General features: G+C 46.0%; 1 protein-coding gene across 1 annotated transcript in view; it reads left to right on the top strand.

The window, feature by feature from the left end:
- LRRC72 (leucine rich repeat containing 72) overlaps positions 1–17,491 on the top strand; it is a 61,374-nt gene that overhangs the window by 31,137 nt on the left and 12,746 nt on the right. Inside the window, exons 6-7 of the mRNA XM_082257303.1 lie at positions 5,942–6,031; positions 14,118–14,279. Of these exons, the coding sequence (XP_082113429.1) occupies positions 5,942–6,031; positions 14,118–14,279 (252 nt within the window). The remainder of the gene's footprint in view (positions 1–5,941; positions 6,032–14,117; positions 14,280–17,491) is intronic.

Genomic DNA, 17,491 nt, shown 5'->3' with positions numbered 1-17,491 from the left:
CTGATGGTGGCCGTTTTCCCTTAGTCTGGCTGGTCTCCAATTGGCGGCCATGTTTGTGTAGCCCGATGATGTCACTGGGGCCATTTTCCCTAGGTCGGGAGACACTGGAGACGACTTAAGCCTCATGGGGATGCCGAAGCTCTTCCTCATCCTCCTCGGTTTCCTCTTCCTGTGCCTGGGACAAATGAACAGGTATGGCATCCATGGTGATGCTGGGTTCGAATTCTCTGTGCTCCTCCGATTGATAGGGGGTCCCTGTTATCTCTTTCTCTGCTGATAGGTACCCTGAGCCTTGGGGGGGATCCTTTAGTGGTGCCAAAAGATCGTTTTTGTACTACAACTTCTTCCTTTCCATATGGAGCCTCAGGGTCACATCTCCCCCACTGACCCTCTCATGGAGGTGGCAGGTCCCTTGGAAGCCCAGCTAACCATGGTTGCACTGATGGCGGTCCTGCAGTCCTTAGTGTCCCAGGTGGAAGTGGCATGTGGGCAAGGGCCCAGGGAGAAGCGTCCCCAGCCTTTCCTTGCTCAGTCTGTCTCATCTGATTCTGAGCTTTATGCCACCATGGATGCGGCCCATCCAGGGGGGGCTTAATATCACCCCCCCAGATCCATCCAATAGTGAGGATGATTCTTCTATGGTCACAGCAGCGGATTAAAAAGCACTGGTAGACGCGCTTATCACTGCAGTGTGTGAGACTTTAATGAAGGATGCGACTGATGTAGCCACAGACGTGGCTGTGTCGTTTGGTACGCATAAGTCACCTCGCATTCCAAGGTGTTTCCTTATGTGCCTTATTTTGACTGGTTTTCCTGTAAGGAATGGGAACAACCAAAATGACCCTTTGTGGTCCCCAAACGTTTTGCTGAACGTTACCCTTTTGAGGAGTCCCTTTTAAAAAAAAGTGGACTAGTGGTGGACCCTCCTGTTTCCAGGTTGAACAAAGCTACCATGATCCCAGTAGAGGAATCCCTGTCCTTTAAGAACCCGGCTGACAGGAAAGCGGAGGCTGTGGCACGCAGCATGTTTACTATGGCTGGTTCAACATTACGGGCAGTCTTTGTGCCAGGGCCTGAGGGTGAGCAGGTCCCCGCTACTTATGTTGATTCAGTGGACCAGTTGGTCCATGGGCTGCAGTTTATTTGTATTGCAGCTTTGGATACAGCTCCTGTGCTGTCCAAACTTTCTGTTTCAGCGGTGGTGATTAGGCTCGTGCCGTGGGTTAAAAATTGGTCCGCAGACCAAGTCTCTAAGGCGATCTCCTGTTTGGGGCCACCCTGGATGACATCATTAAGGGTATCACGGGGGGAGAGTACCTTCCTGCCATAGTCTAGGAAAGAGAAGGAGCCTCGTCGCAGATGGGGGCCTTCCCTCTTAGCACATAAAAAATTATTTTGTGCTTCTGGGAGGATAAGGAAAATAGATCTTCCCCGGGAGGTTCCAAGCATCCTTGGTTTGGTAAGCCTAGAGCTAGCTTTTCCGGACCCGCAGACAAGACCCCTTCAGCATGAAGGTCTGCCCTCACCCATTTTTGGGGTGGGGGGACATCTTTGCTGGTTTCCAGCCTTGTGGACCTCCTTCATGATCCTCATGAGCCACAAAATGATTATTTTGGGGGTACCCAGAAAGGGGGACAATGCTTGCCCATTTCAGGTTTTTTAGGTCCTGAGCCTTGTGCGGATTTAATTCCTGCAAAGGTTCAGGTAATGTCCGAACTACCTATGGTCCCCCCTATCCCTGTCCAGGGAATTGATTTACCTAGGTCTGATTCTAATTCTGACCAGAGTGGTCCTTCCTCTGGACAAAGTTCAGGAACCACAGGCTGTTATTCATCGCCTGCTGTCACACAGATAGATAGTCTGGTGGTATCCACCTTCAAGACAGTTCTGTTTGCACAGTCCTTCATGCAGCTCCTTTAGCAGGTTCGGCTCCAGGGGAGGATAACGAGGTTTGTGGCGAGATCATGAGTTCCTCTGGCAGACGCCGCAGGCGTCCATGGGCCACGGTAAGACCAGTATCATCCTCGGCTCAGGCTTCTTCTGCACTTCTTGCAAGGAATCAAGGGCGAGGATCTTCCAATCAGTCTGGTGGCCATAAATGTCCCTTGGGGGCTTCCTCTCAGAGAAGACCAGTTGTCCCAAGGGCTGATCTACCATACTAATTTACAGTCGCTGGTTTTAATGGCTTAGCTATTGAAAGCCAGGTATTGAGGTCTGTCTGGATCAGTAATCCCTACTATGGTGAAGGTGAGGAAGTCCTCTTCCAGCAAGATATACCATCATATGTGGAAAGCGTACATTTCTTGGTGTGAGCCAATTGGCACTCATCCTCGATCCTTTTCTGTGGCTTCGGATCTTAACCTTTCTTCAACAGGGTGTTGATCAGAAGTTGGCCTTGAGTACCATCAAGGGCCAGGTGTCTGCCTTGGCAATCTTCTTTTAGCGACCTCTAGCCACGCACTCTTAAGTTCGTACCTTCATCCAGGGGGTTCGACATGTGGCTCGACCTGTTCGGTCTCTTTTGCCGCCATGGGATTTAAATTTAGTGCTTTCGGTTATCCAGAAACCTCTATTTGAGAATATTTGGGAGATTCCCTTGTCTACGTTATCCCAGAAGGTGACATTCTTGGTGGCTATTACTCGGGCCTCAGGGTATCAGAATTGGTGACATTATCTTGTCGCAGTCCCTATCAGGTGGTCCATAGGGATAAAATGGTTCTTGGTCCCTGTCCATCATTCCTGCCCAAAGTTGTCTCTGACCTCCATTTGAGTGAGGACATTGTGTTGCCTTTCTTTTGTCCCAAGCCGCCTCATCCCAAGGAATTTGCTTTGCATACCTTGGGTGTGGTTCGTGCGATTCAGGTGTATCTGGCAGCCACTGAGTCCTTTCGGAGGTCAGACTCGCTTTTTGTGGTTACGGACGGACAAAAAAAAGGGCTGGCTGCTTCTTCAGATACCATCTCCAGATGGATCAGACAGACGGTGACTCAGGCCTATTCCATTAAAGGTCAAGTTCCACCTTTCCCTGTCAAGGTGCATTCTACTCAGGCGCTGAGACCTACTTGGGCCTTCCATCATCAGGCATCAATATCACAAGTTTGCAAGGCGGCCACTTGGTCGTCGGTGCATAACTTCACAAAATTCTATAAAGTAGAGACTTTGGTATCTGCGGATGCTTCTTTTGGCTGCAATGTTTTGCAGGCTGCTGTTTTAGAGGGGCTGTTCCCTCTTGAGGGGTGTTTTTCTTGAAACTTTTTTCAGACGGGGCTCCTGTGACCCGGTTGAGGCTCCCGTGCCCTGATTAAGAGCACTTATGTTTATTCTTGGGTTATTTTCCCCACCCCTCATTTTCCTTTTGGATGTCTCAGTAGTTTTGATTTATGGAGCGCTGGGTCTGACGACGAACGAAAGAGAAAATGGGATTTTTGTACTTACCGTAAAATCTATTTCTCATCGAGTTCATGGACTGACACAGCACCCACCCCTCTATGGAGTTCTGATACTTCTAATACTGCTTGCTACTAAACTGATTACCTAGAGCAGACGGGGGGTTATATACCAAGCTGAGGACAGGCCATGGGCGTAGCCAGATGTTTTTTGTTCTGCCTAATCCTATTTCTTGAAGAGGCAATATAACCCAGTAGTTATGATTTATGGAGCCCTGTGTCCATCGATGAACTAACTCATTGGGCAGATAAGAACAGAGATTAAAACAAATGTATCACACTCTTTCTTCTCAACAAACCCTGGAAACTACTCCAACAGTTCACATAGCTTTTGGAATGAAAAGATTAACCCATTCAGTTTCAAATAGAAATGAAAGGCAAAACATCTGTGTATAAATGAATAAAGAAAACATACATATCTTTTTCTCCTTTTTTTTTTTTTTTTTGAGCCTCCGTTCTCAGCAGTACCGAGAGGTGAGGGAGGAGAAACAGCAGACACTGGTCTTCCCAGTGATAGGCTGTGCTGGGGGAGGGGGGGGACGGGACGGTGCTTTGAGCAGAAGTTTGATCATTAGAGGAGAGCAGGCTGAGTTCCCAGCACAACTTTAGAACTGATAAATAAATAACACTTGGATTTGGGTGGAAGGTGTTAAATGGGTGAACAACTTAGTAGTGACAAAACATAAAGGTAATGCTCAACAACAACACAACAATTTGTCCAAATTATAAGTCTTCTAAATGTCCATAAATAATGAGTCAATCAAGTATTGCACTGTCTGTCTGCTGTCTACTGTATTTATGGAGAATAAAGGAGACCTATGGATTTTCATTTAACATCTCTGAGTGCGGTCTTTCTCTTTTTGGATGTCTACATGCTTGGATGGCGGATCTGACCTGCACCGAGTGCTGAGCTTGCACCTGAGCGGCTTTCTTCCTTGTTTTGACTGAATACAGGTTGCAGCTTTAACACACTACTATCAGCGCACCCTCACTCACACATTTATTACAACTTTAGAACTGACTACACTGGGATGGATGTGCTCTCCTGCTTAGTTTTGTGCTTTTTGCAGAACACGCTACTGTTTATTTAACGTGGTTTCCTATGGGACACCTTCACAGCTATGCTTTTATCAGCCACTGCGTTTTTGGAAAGGTTCAGGGACTTTTTTTTTTAAATGCAACACTGTACTTTTTTTGCTTTTTTGGTTCAATAGAGAAACTGCAGAAAAGCATGTAGTGCTTTTTTTCCGCAATTTTTCCGGAATTTTGGCTATTTTGTGTTTTTCCTTTTTTAATCTGTTCAACAACAAATTGGCAAAAAAAAAAAAAGCATATAAAATGCAAAACGCAAATTTGCATAACTGCAAACTGCATAGGTGTGAACCAAGCCTTAAACAAATTAACCACTTCAGCCCCGGAAGATTTTACCCAATTCCTGACCAGGCCCTATTTTGCGATTCGGCACTGCGTTACTTTAACGGACAATTGCGCAGTGGTGTGAGGCTGTACCCTAACGAAATTGACGTCCTTTTTTTCCCCACAAATAGAGCTTTCTTTTGGTGGTATTTGATCACCTGTGCAATTTTTTTTTTTTGCGCTATAAACAAAAAAATAGCGACAATTTTGAAAAAAAAAACATTCTGCTATAAAACATTCCCAAAAAAAAAGATAAAAATCTAAATTTTTTAACATTTTAGGCCAATTTGTTTTCTGCTACATATTTTTGGTAAAAAAAAAATCGCAATAAGCGTATTTTGATTGGTTTGCACAAAAGTTATCGCGTCTACTAACTACGGGAAAGATTTATGTCATTTTTATTTATTTATTTTACCAGTAATGGCGGCGATCTGTGATTTTTAGTGGGACTGCGACATTGCAGCAGACAGTTCGGACCCCTAACTGACATTTTTGACACTTTTGAGGGGGACCAGTGACATTACTACAGTAATCAGTGCTAAAAATATGCACTGTTACTGCAGGGAAGGGGTTAACACTGTGGGTGATCAAGGGGTTAAATGTGTACCTAGGGGCGTGTTTCTAACTGTCTGGGGGTGGGACTTGTGAAATGATCATAGAGACCTGTGATCCTATATAGAAGGATCAAAGAAGCTCTGTGATCATTCCAGGGAGAAGAACGGTCAACTGTGTTTGCAACAGCCGACCGTCCTTCTCTCTCAGCGGGGAGCGATCGCAGGTGCCAGACGGCAATCGGAGCCGCCTGCCTCGTGCATCAGAGTCCCCGCTGCAGAGTGGGGACAAGAGCGCGGCGGCGGCGGCGGAGCGCACTTGCCCCCTAGCTGCAGGCGCACGCCCAACGTAGACCTACGTTGTTTTGCACAGGAGGGCCGCCCTGCCGCAGTAAATTGGAGGTGGGCGGTCTGGAAGTGGTTAATAACATTCAATTACAATATGACTTGTGTCACAATTGTATACGCTATATTGTTTTTTCTTTATTTGCGATTTTTTTGTTACCCTTTAACCTTTTTTCCTTGCAGACTTATTTCACAACCCTCTACAGCAAGATTCAGGCTATCGTTTTTACGTCGTCCAGCACCTTCCATCAGTTGAGCTCCTCGATCGGGAACGTAAGTGCGACCATGACTCCTGCATTTAATTCTGCTGTTAAATGAAAGCTTGTTTTTGCTGGATGTAAATATGCCACACAAAAAAAAATCCCCACATGCGTTCTAAACCGAAACAGATTTTCCCTGCCCGCAGTTCTAATGTTTTGGCCTTGCTGTAATTTTATGAAGTCAGTGACACAGTCCAGTCCACAAATTTAGGTTGGATTTGTAAAAACGAGACTGCTGAAAATCTGTTGAGTCCCCGGAGCTGCTTTGTGTTGTTTAGGCTTGTGTGTCAGGGAGTTTACATCTGTCTGTTGGCGTAACGTGAGCGCAGGCTCTCCGCACGACAGGCAGGAATACTCCAGGCTCTGCGTTATACCATCTCCGCTGGAGAGCCGGGGAGATCTGTTATCTTTATGCAGGGAGACAGGAAATAAAGTAGCTGCAAATTCATTTTCCTGAAAATAAAAATGAGGTAAAGCTGGCCACCCGCATCTTCATCCAGAGATTCTAAAAAAACAAAAAATTACTGTGGCGCTGCTGGCAGTGCCAGGACAAGGTCATCTAGAGCCCAGGGCAAACATGCCAAATTGTGCCCCCCAAGAGATGTATGAGCAGGGCAGCCATCGGAAATTTTGGGGCCCCTTACACAGCTTTCGGCCTGGCCCCCCGGGCCTGACCACCAAGTTACCTCCTCCTCCTCTGCCTGGGCCTGTGAATGTATATGATTGAATGCTAGGATGCCAGGGGGTCCTAGCAACCAATAATTTTGACAGTGGTGGCCAGCAGGAGGCTGGGAGTCAGGAGCCAGTGCAGTGAGTGGCACCAGCGAGAGTCGGGACTAGTTGCCAGTGTAGGGGAGGAAATGAAAAAAGGGGAGGTGTCAACTTGGAGCCCGGGCATCCCTCTGGACTGGGCCCCTCGAGACGCCTGGGCCCCCTACATATGTATGGGCTGTACCCCCCTGATGGCGGCCCTGTGTATGAGCATGCCCAGAAGCTGTGCAGGGATGACGCGCCTGCTCCGAAAATGACGAGCAGGGCCGGTGCAGGGCATTCTGAGACTCCAACGTCACCGAAGAGGACGCTCCGGCTTCAGCTGCCCACACCTGAGATGGCAGCGCTGGACAAGATATTTTCAAGATAAGTATTTCTTCTAAAAGGTAAGTGATCCCAGGGACAGTTCAGAGGCTATCCTTGCTTAAATGCACTAGCCCTGACTGTCCCGGGGGTATTTTTAGGTAAAAATGTTTTTTTTTGCCCGGAACTCCGCTTTAAAGCGGAGCTACAGGCTCCTCCAGAAAAAAATAAAAGTCAGCAGCTACAAATACTGTATCTGCTGACTTTTATTATAGGGACACTTACCTGTCCACTAATCCAGCGGTGTCTTCACTAGGGATGATCGAACGGTTCGGGTCGACCATCGGTTCGACCCGAACATTGGCTGTTCGAGGTTCAGCCGAATTTAGAACTTTTTGCTGAAAACGTTCGGAATTCAGCAACCAGAACCGACCAAAATGCAATGGGACAGGAAATGGGCTTTAAAAGCGTGATTGGACCAGAACCATTAATAAAAGCCAATTGAGGGGGCAGGAGAATGCTAGGAATGTGATTGGAGTGACTAGGGGGTCCCTAGGCCAATCATTAGTGAATACGCCCCCCAGTATATAAGATAGCCCCGGCAAATTCCTAGCATTGTAATACAGGGACATGGAAGAGAGTGGAAGCAGTTCTGTTAATTTTGCTTCAAAAGTGTCATTTAGCATTTATTAGTGTGAGGAAAGGGATATCTAGTGTAGTTAGAGTGCTCTTTTACACTTTAGTTAGATGCAAAAATTTAGTTTCTGTAGGGAAAGTGTTAAGTGCCAGGGTGACCGTAATGTAGTGTAGGGTGAACTGACTGCTATGGCAGGGTGACCAAACCCTTCCATATCAGGGTGACCGCTATAGAGAAAAGATCGTTTCTCTTAGGTCACATTCAGAGCACTGATATGGCTTCTCGCCTGTCAGCCTGCTTTTTGGCTGCAGGCGTTTATAGGGATTTTTTGAGGACATGTTTGGAGTCAGGCATGACATCTGAACATGTGTATAGGGGGTATATATACACAACCATGTATGTATATATACACCTGCACATATATAGGTGTGAAAGGAGCAGAATACTATACTTGCGCTAATTAAATAATTAACACCAATATGGATCCGCTCCTATAACACCTATATATATATGTGTAAGTGTAAAATACATATAAGTGCGTGTGTAAATATATACCCCTATACAGAAGTTCAGATGTTTTGCCTGCCTCCAAAGAACCCAAAAAAATACCAGCGCCAAAAAAAAAAAAAAAACGCCCAGGTGTGTTTTTGCAGCTGGCGTTTTTTTGGGCATTTTTTTGGGTTCTTTGGAGGCAGGCAAAACATCTGAACTTCTGTATAGTGGTATATATATATATATATATATATATATATATATATATACACACACTTATATGTATTTTACACTTACACATATATAGGTGTGATAGGAGCGGAGCCATATTGGTGTTAATTATTTAATTAGCGCAAGTATAGATTTCTGTTCCTTTCACACCTATATATGTGTAGGTGTATATATACATATAAGTGTGTGTGTATATTTACCCCTACACAGAAGTTCTGATGTTTTGCCTGCCTCCAATAACCCCCAAAAAATGCCCAAAAAACTTCACAGGTACACTTTTTAGACCCCCCCCCCCCCCCCCAGAAACTAAATCCAAAGAAATTTTTTTTTTTTTTTCATTTTTTTTTTTTTTTCATTTTTTCAATAATTGGCTCTCTATCAAAAATGACAATTTTTAAGAACTTTATTTTGTGTGATTAATAGTCCCTGGGGCATGACCCAGAACCCTAGGCACTTTTTAGGGGCATTTATTGTGTTTTAGGGCTTCAAAATGGTGTTTTTTGATTACCGAAGTTCGGGTCCCATTGATTTCAAATTCGGACTGAACTTTCGGGAAGTTCGGATGTTCTGGCCGAACCGAACTTTTGAAAAGTTCGACCATCCCTAGTCTTCACCCCATCTGCTTTTTCAATCAGCTCTCGGGTGCTGCCGCTGCCATTTCTTGTAGGCTTCAAAGCCAGCTCCCTACTGTGCATGGAGGAAGGAGGAGGGGGGCAGCAAAGTCACCCGGAAGTGGGAGCGGGGACATGTTATAACCAGCATGCAGTTGCAATGCGTTGGCCTTGAGTTAAAGCAGTCAAATATCAAATTTTCTCTGAAGAGCAATCCAACTGCTGAGTGCTCTTCAGAGACCAAATCACATGTGAATGAGCCCTTAATTATTTAAAATTATATATTTTTTTAGTTATCTATTTATTTTTAATTTTTTAAATATTTTTTAACTGTCCTGTTGGGGCTTTAGAGAAATATCAGGGGTCTAAACAAACTCCTGATGTCTCACTTTTGAGACAGAGTAATGAACTGAGGACAGAGGTTCCCCAGTCCCTTTCTCTGCAGTCTCAGCTGCACTGGAAAGTGAATGATAAGGAAGTGCTCTGTGCTGAGCGCCTTCCTGTTCATTCACAAACAGAAGCATGTGTTTACTATGTTTCAGTTATGAATAAAAAGAGGGAGTGATGGATACTGATCTCCATCCTGAAATAATCCCTGTGTGCCCGTAGCAGCTGCCGGCGGGAGAGGAGACGGGGGAAGCAGGCAGTGCTGCGGGGGAGGGGGGACACATAGGGGGGGCCCAGACAGTGGATGGAAGGGGCAGGTATTAAAACTGATCCCCCTGCAGCGCAGCCAGGGGGAGAAAACTGGCAGCGCTGCTGATGGATTCACAAAAGTAGCAAGGCAGTACAGCTGGCCCACCTGCTTGGCAGGTGCTTGGGTCCCCCTTTGAAACTTTTGGGGCCCAGGCCCAGTACAGGAGGGCTGGCTATACTGCCTTATCAGCAGCCCTGGAATTCATCTTCCTGCTATATTGTGACAGGAAGGGGAGAGAGTCACATGCTTCCCCATACCTACAAGTACTGTATATTTTACTTGGTGGGTGAATGGAGAGGTGGAAGAGCAAAGGGGAGGTGAGGATGTGTAGCAATAAAGTGATTCTGCGTTAGAAATGCTTGGAGCGCCGCTCTGAAGCACTGAGATTTCTCCTCCAGTGATCCACACTGAAATGGGTGCCGGCATCTCCGATACTCATCCGGAAGTTACTTGTATGTGCAAAGTTGAGAGATATTGCACTCCCAGATCTCAAGGAATAGTAGGGAACAGTTTCAGCCTGAAGGGTCTAGACCAGGGGTGTCAGACTCAATTTAATTGCGGGCCGCATCAGCATTATGATTGCCCTGAAAAGGGCCGGTTGTATCTGTAAGACTAGATGTCTTGAGCATTCCCTACCCTTACACAGGATGTCAAGAGCCTCTCCACCATCAGAAGTTGAGCCCCCCCACCCACCCACCCACCCTTACATCACAGTGCACCCCCATTGCCTTGTGCTGCTGCTGGGAAGAAGCTTGAGGCAATGCTGGAAAGCAGAAAGTACAGGATCTGGGGGAGGACCAGAGGAGGGATGGAGCTCTTCTGCAGCTGCAGGAGAGGTTTGAGGGCCACATGAAATGGCCTTGAGGGCCAGATTCAGCCCGCGGGCCTTGTGTTTGACACATGTGGTCTAGACCTTTATGACTAAGCCTCCGGGAGAAAGGCGAAACGCATCAAGGACTTAGCTGGGGAGGAACTGAGGCTCAGACCATTCCCTACTATTCCTTGAGATCGGGCTGACAGGAATACGGCACTCTCACATTTGCACAATAAAGTGAATCTGTTACTTTGATTTGCATGGACGAATCATAGGTTCACTTTCGGGTTCTCATATAGTTTTATAATGGTTTCAGTTTATGGAAGGCTCCCATGAACTGGTTTTGATGAGATTTACCCCTGACCGGTGAGGTGGGTTCACCGAGGCATGAAATCTAAAAGACACTTTGATCTTTATCAGAGCACCCAGCAAAGAATAATGGGCTGGGTAAGCCTAATGGCCACCAGGCTAAGATATCACCAGGTCATGGCTCTCAGGATCACCCCTCCAAGGACTAGCAGGAACGGGGAGTTTAAGATGAGAAAACAGAATGGCAGCATTAAGACTGGTCTGGTTCAGGCAGAGATCAAAGCATGCAGTGGACAAGTATAATCAGGAACAGGTGGAGTCAGCAACAGGAGCAGGAGAAACAGGCAGAGAACAGAGTCAGGCAATCTGGGTCAGCAACAAGAAAGTCAGGCTAAGCACTTTAACAAGATAGTTGTCAGCAGGGCTTTTTTTTCAGCAGGAACGCGGGGGAACGCAGTTCCGGCACCTCTAGAGCTGAATGTATGTAATGGCAAGAGGTGCTGGGGGTCTGCTGGAGGTTCTATTGATGCTGGCTGCTGGGGAATCAACTCTTGGTGGAGTGATCTATTTTTTTTGCAGGGGTGTCTATTGTTGCTGGTGGAGGATCAATTGCTGCTGGGGGTGGGTATTATGTTTGATGGGTGGTTGATCATTGCTTGGAGGGAATCTATTGTTGAGGGAGGGGTCTATTGTTTCTGGCTGTTGGAGATCTAATGCTGCTGGGGTGGATCCATTGTTGCTGGCTACAGGGAATCTATTTTACTGTCTTTCTTGTTATAATTAACAAATTCCATACAAATGACTTAGCACCACAAACGATACTTGGTTCTGTATTCTCTAAAAGGGGCGGGGCTGGGAGGTGGGGGTGGAACCAAGGAACAGAGGTGGGTACCGGGCAGAGACAAGGGTTGACTCGGAAGGGGGGGAGTTCCTGCACCTTTTTTCTGAGAAAAAAAGCCCTGGTTGTCAGGAAGTCACAGCTGTAGCTGCCACAGATGAAGGGGTTTAAATACTCTCCTTGACATGTGCACTACCCCCTATGTGCGGGCATACATGCCAGCATGTGAACACCCTCAACCAACCATGTACATGCTTAGGCACGCACTCCAACAAAGCCAAGAGGCTACAACCAGGGACGTCACATGCAGACCAGATGCACACAGCCCCGGGAATTACTTGTAGCACTGACATTTGTTTAGGTGAACGAGTGCTGGTTTTGCCCTATGGCATTCAGATTGCGCATGTATGGCCAGCATTCCTGTGTTACAATCATTATCTGCTAATGACTTACAGTAAGGAAAATAATTATTTGATCCTCTGCAAATTTTGTAAGTTTGCCCACTTACAAAGAAATCAGGGGTCTATTATTTTTATAATAGGTATATTTTTAATGATAGAGACAGAATATCAACCAAAAATCCAGAAAAAAACACATAATACAAATGTTATACATTTATGCCTCGTTTCCACTGAGCGGATTGGTTCGGGTCGGTTCGGTACGGTACGCTATTTTGAGTGTTTCCATTATGAAAGTGGCCCATACAACCGAACCAAACCGCACCATTCCTGGTCCTCCTTCAGATGTAGGGCCATAGGAAATGGTACGGTACGGTTAGGGTGGAGCTACTGTCGTCACACGATACATTTCACTGATTGGCGGACAGGAAAACGTCGATGCTTCAAACGAAAAGCTAAGTCCAGATAATAGTGCAGACTTGCAGTGGAAACGCTCACCGGAATAGGCCGGACCATTATAACCCTTCCAAACTGTACCCACCCGAACCGTTCCGCTCAGTGGAAACGAGACATTACTTGCAGTTCAGGGAGTAAAATAAATATTTGATCTCCAAGCAAAACATGACTTAGTATTTGGTGGACAAACTCTTGTTGGCAAGCACAGAGGTCAGACATTTCTTGTAGTTGGTGACCGGGTTTGCACACACCTCAGGAGGAATTTTGGTCCTCTCTTCTTCACAGATCTTCTCTAAATCCTTAGGGTTTCTTGGCTGTCGCTTGGTAACTCAAAGTTTCAGCTCCCTCCATAAATTTTCTTTAGGATTAAGGTCTGTAGACTGGCTAGGCCACTCCATGACCTTAATGTGCTTCTTCTTGAGCCACTCCTTTGTTGCCTTGGCGGTATGTTTTTGCTCATTGTCATGCTGGAAGACCCATCCATGATCTTCAGTGTTCTGGCTGAGGGATGAAGGTTCTCATTCAAGATTTTGCAATACATGAGCCCATCCATTGGTCCCTCAATGCGGCAAAGTCAGTCTGTACCTTTAGCAGAGAAACAGCCCCAAAGCATCATGTTTCCACCTCCGTGATTTACTGTAGGGATGGTGTTCTTAGGGTCATAGTCTTACATTTTTCTTCCTCCAAACACGGCAAGTTAATGCCAGAGAGCTCAATTTTGGTCTCATCTGACCATAGCACTTTCTCCCAATCCTTCTCTGAATCATTTAGATGTTCATTGGCAAACTTCAGACGGGCCTGTACATGTGCCTTCTTGAGGAGCGGGACCTTGCAGGTGCTGCAGGATTTCAATCCATGGCGGCGTATTTTGTTCCTCCCGTGTAGTTCTGGGCTGATCCCTCACTTTTCTCATGATCATCCTTACCCCTTGAGGTGAAATCTTGCATGGAGCTTCAGGCTGAGGGGGATTGATAGTTATTTTGTATCTCATTTGCGAATAATCGCTCTAACAGTTGTCTCCTTCTCACCAAGCTTCTTGCTAATGGTCTTGTAGCCCATTCCAGCCTTGTGCCGGTTTACAATCTTGTCCCGGACGTCCTTTGTCAGTTCTTTGGTCTTGCCCATGATGGTGAGGTTTGAATGGAAGAAAGAGATTCTGTGGACAGGTGTCTTTTATACACATGAGTTGTTGTTAGGAGCACCTTCCTAAATTGACAGGACTAATCTCTGTACCACATGAGCACACACTGTAGCCAATCTGTGGGAGCCAGAATTATCATTGCTTGTTAGGGGATCAAAACCGTATTTTACTCACTGAACTGCAACTCAATTTTTAACATTTGTATTGCGTTTCTTTCTGGATTTTTGCTTGATATTCTGTCTCTATCATTAGGGAAAAAAAAAAACCTATGGTAACAATCATAGACCCTTCATTTCTTAAGTGAGCAAGCTTACAAAATCTGCAGGGGATCAAATAATTATTTTCCCCACTGTATAACAAAGAAAATAGTCACCACTTATTATATGAAATGTGTCTTGTAGAAGTCAGACAGAAGGAGAGAGAAGAGGCCTTCAAGCTCTTTAACCCGGAGAGAACAGCGGTGCTCCAATCTTTAGGATTCGGGAGAAGGACCGACTCTGTGCTTGGTGGTAGACCCGCCATACAAGGTTCAGCGTCATCTTGTAGATCAAAGGAGCATTCAGGTCAGTCTGGTGAACTATTTCTGCACTAACACCAGTGGGGGCATATTTATAAAGCAGTGAATGTGACATTCTCCAAACATTTACAGATCCATAGCTGCACAAAAGACTGCCCTCTCCTGCACAATGAAAACCTTGGTGTCGGCCATCACATTCTGTTTCCACTCATATCAGCTGCACTCAAATTAGCTCTTCTTGCAGTATTTTTAATCAGTGAATGGACTGCGTACAGTAACATCCCCCACCCAAAACCAACCTTCCTTGACATGTTGCACAACCCCTTTGGCGAGCTAGGAGTGGTGAAATGCATCAAGGAAGGTTGGTTTTGGGATGGCAACAGGGGCGTTACTACAGGGGTTGCAGAGGTTGCAATTGCAAATGGGTCCCATGCTCCAGGGGGCCTGTGCGGCTTCCCTGTACACCTGGATAGGAGGGGTGGTGGGGGCAGCATGTAGAGAAATCACTGTCCTCCTTTTTCCTCCTGTAGCTGCATGAGGAAAATGGAGTAGATTGGTTCCTCTGTATGCTGTCCCCGCCACTCCTCCTATCCAGTTCACTTGTATTCTGCTGTCTCTGGGCCCCGGTGTGCTCCCCTGGTCCCCCCCCCCCTCCACTGTGCTCCCTCCCCTCTCCTGCCCGCTGCTGCAGGGGATGTGTCACAATAGAGAACCAGGAAGGGGTCGGTGAATATGTAATTTACCAGCTCCTTCCTTTTCTGAATGGACAGAGTCATAGTCATTGACATTGTAAAAAATAAAATAAAATGATAAAAAAATAATACATTTAAATACCAAAAAATAAAAACTACTGATGCCAGTGGGTGAACTTCCAGGATCGCAAAGGTCACACTTGCGACCGGGCTCTGGCATTCCACCACCATGGGGAGGCCCCAAGATGGCAGGAAGGGGGCCCACTGCAGAACTTGTGAAAGGGTCCTGCTGCAAGACCATAATAAAGGGCCCCAGAACGAGAGTAAATGGCCCCAGGATCAGTGGGAAGAGCCCCAGGCTTTAAGGGAAGGGCCCCGGCCAGGGGTCCAGGAGGGCCCTTCATGGTTTCTTGCATCAGGGCCCTGAAGGTTATAATTGCGCCTCTGGTTGGAGACATCACTGTACAGTATGTAGTCAATTCACCAATTATTAAAAATACTGCAAGAAGGATCCCTACCTTCACCTAATTCCTTCAGGAGACCTCTCATCTTGTTTGAACTTCTATGCCTAGAGCAATCTCCTTTGCATCATGAGGCATCTCTAACATACCTTTACTGAATTCCCACTCCTCCATATCTCAGACCTCCTTACATTACCAAATGGAAAAGGGACCCGGGGGTCGACTTTACAGATAAGCAGGTAGAGAGAATTCTGCTGTTTTCTTACAAAACCTCTATCTGCATCAGGAATCCGGGTTTAAGGTCTTGACCCGGTGGTACCATACACTAGTGAAAATCCATAGGATGTTCCCCCAGTGCACAGACCTTTTTTGGAGGTGTGAAGAGGAATCCGGATCACTCTTGCACATTTTCTGGTCCAGCGGCCCTCTCCATTCGTTTTTGGACAGAGGTTCACCGCATAACCCAAAAAATCACAGACCGCAAGCTTTCGAATTACCCTGCATTCTTCCTTCTGCACCACCACTGTTTCTCGAGCAAGGTCTATAGATGACGTATTCTGCCTCTCCTGCTTACAGTGACAAAGAGCTGTATATCCCCTTTTTTGGAAGCAGGCACAGTTACCGTCTGTAGCCGTCTGGTTGAGGAAAGTGGCTGAAATGAAATGGAGGACCTGATGGCCACTGAAAAGGGCCTTCGGACGAAATTCCTTAAAAAATGGTTCTACTGGCACAAATTTGTTTACTCTGAGGAGTACACGGAGCTGCTGAAGTAAATCCTATTGCCTGAATATTTTATACTGATATAACACTTGACCTGAAGCATTGGTGGAGTGAATCCCCCCCCCCTTTTTTTTTTTCCCCTCTAACTCTCCCTTCTCCCCTTCCCGCACAGCACTTCATGGGGGGTTTGGGGGTATCTGTGCAAGAGTTGGTAGAGAGAGGTGTGAGTATCTGCACCTATTCTCTAAGTAAAAAGTCCTGGGTAACGCAAGTGTAGACTGGAAAATGAATGTGGGGTGTTGAAATGACAGGACCTGGAACAGGAAGCGGCTGTATGAGGGCAACTGTCACACAGCCCAAAACTTGATGACAGCCAGAGACAGTCTGGAATTTTTCTGTCAAGTTCACATATATTTGCAAGTGTAAGCAGACAGAGAAAATGAATTAGATTTTTATATCTAAATTGGAGTTCTGCTTAACCGCTTTAATACGGGGCCCAAACCAATTTTCAGCGCAATCACGCAACACTGTACCCATGTGAAATTTTTATAATTTTTTCACACAAATCTAGCTTTCTTTTGGTGTTATTTAATCACTGCTGAGTTATTTATTTTTTGCTAAAAAACAAAAAAAGACTGAAAATTGTGAAAAAAAAAAAGAAGTTTTTCTTAGTTTCTGTTACTAAATTTTGTAAATAAGTACATTTTCTCCTTCACTGATGTGCGCTGATGAGGCGGCACTGATGGGCACTGAAAGGCAGCACTGATGGGCACCTCTGGGGCTGCTCGGATAATCAGGGCACTGATTATCTGTACAGGTCTGCCCTGTGAGGAGATGCCGCTGATTGGCTCTCCTTGCCTCACACTCTGTCAATGAGAGGCGAGGAGAGCCGATAACTGGCACTACATCAGATCACATGGGTAAAGAGCCACATCATCGACTTCTCACCGAGATCTGGGTCGCGCGGTGTCCTAGCCACACAGTGCAACCACGATTGCCGTGCTGCATGCCCCCGCAGGCGCGCGACAGTGGTGACACTAGGGCGATGTCATAGGATGGTGCCCCAGAACAAGAGAGGTTCCCCCCCCCCCGTCCCCCCCGTCGTCATTTTACTATACAGTGGGCAGAAGGTAGTTAAAAATATTAAACAATAAGGAATGAGAAAAACCGAAAGAACCCAGACAAATCTCAATCATATATATATATATATATATATATATACATACATTGCCTTGCTAAAGTATTCGGCCCCCTTGAACTTTTCGACATTTTGCCACATTTTAGGCTTCAAACATAAAGATATAAAACTGTAATTTTTTGTGAAGAATCAACAACAAGTGGGACACAATCATGAAGTGGAATGAAATTTATTGGATATTTCAAAC

This window comes from Pelophylax lessonae, assembly GCF_965119305.1.
Source record: "Pelophylax lessonae genome assembly, chromosome: 5".
NCBI lineage: Eukaryota > Metazoa > Chordata > Amphibia > Anura > Ranidae > Pelophylax > Pelophylax lessonae.
The sequence above is the reverse complement of the archived record's forward strand: the minus strand, read 5'-3'. Positions and strand labels throughout refer to the sequence as shown.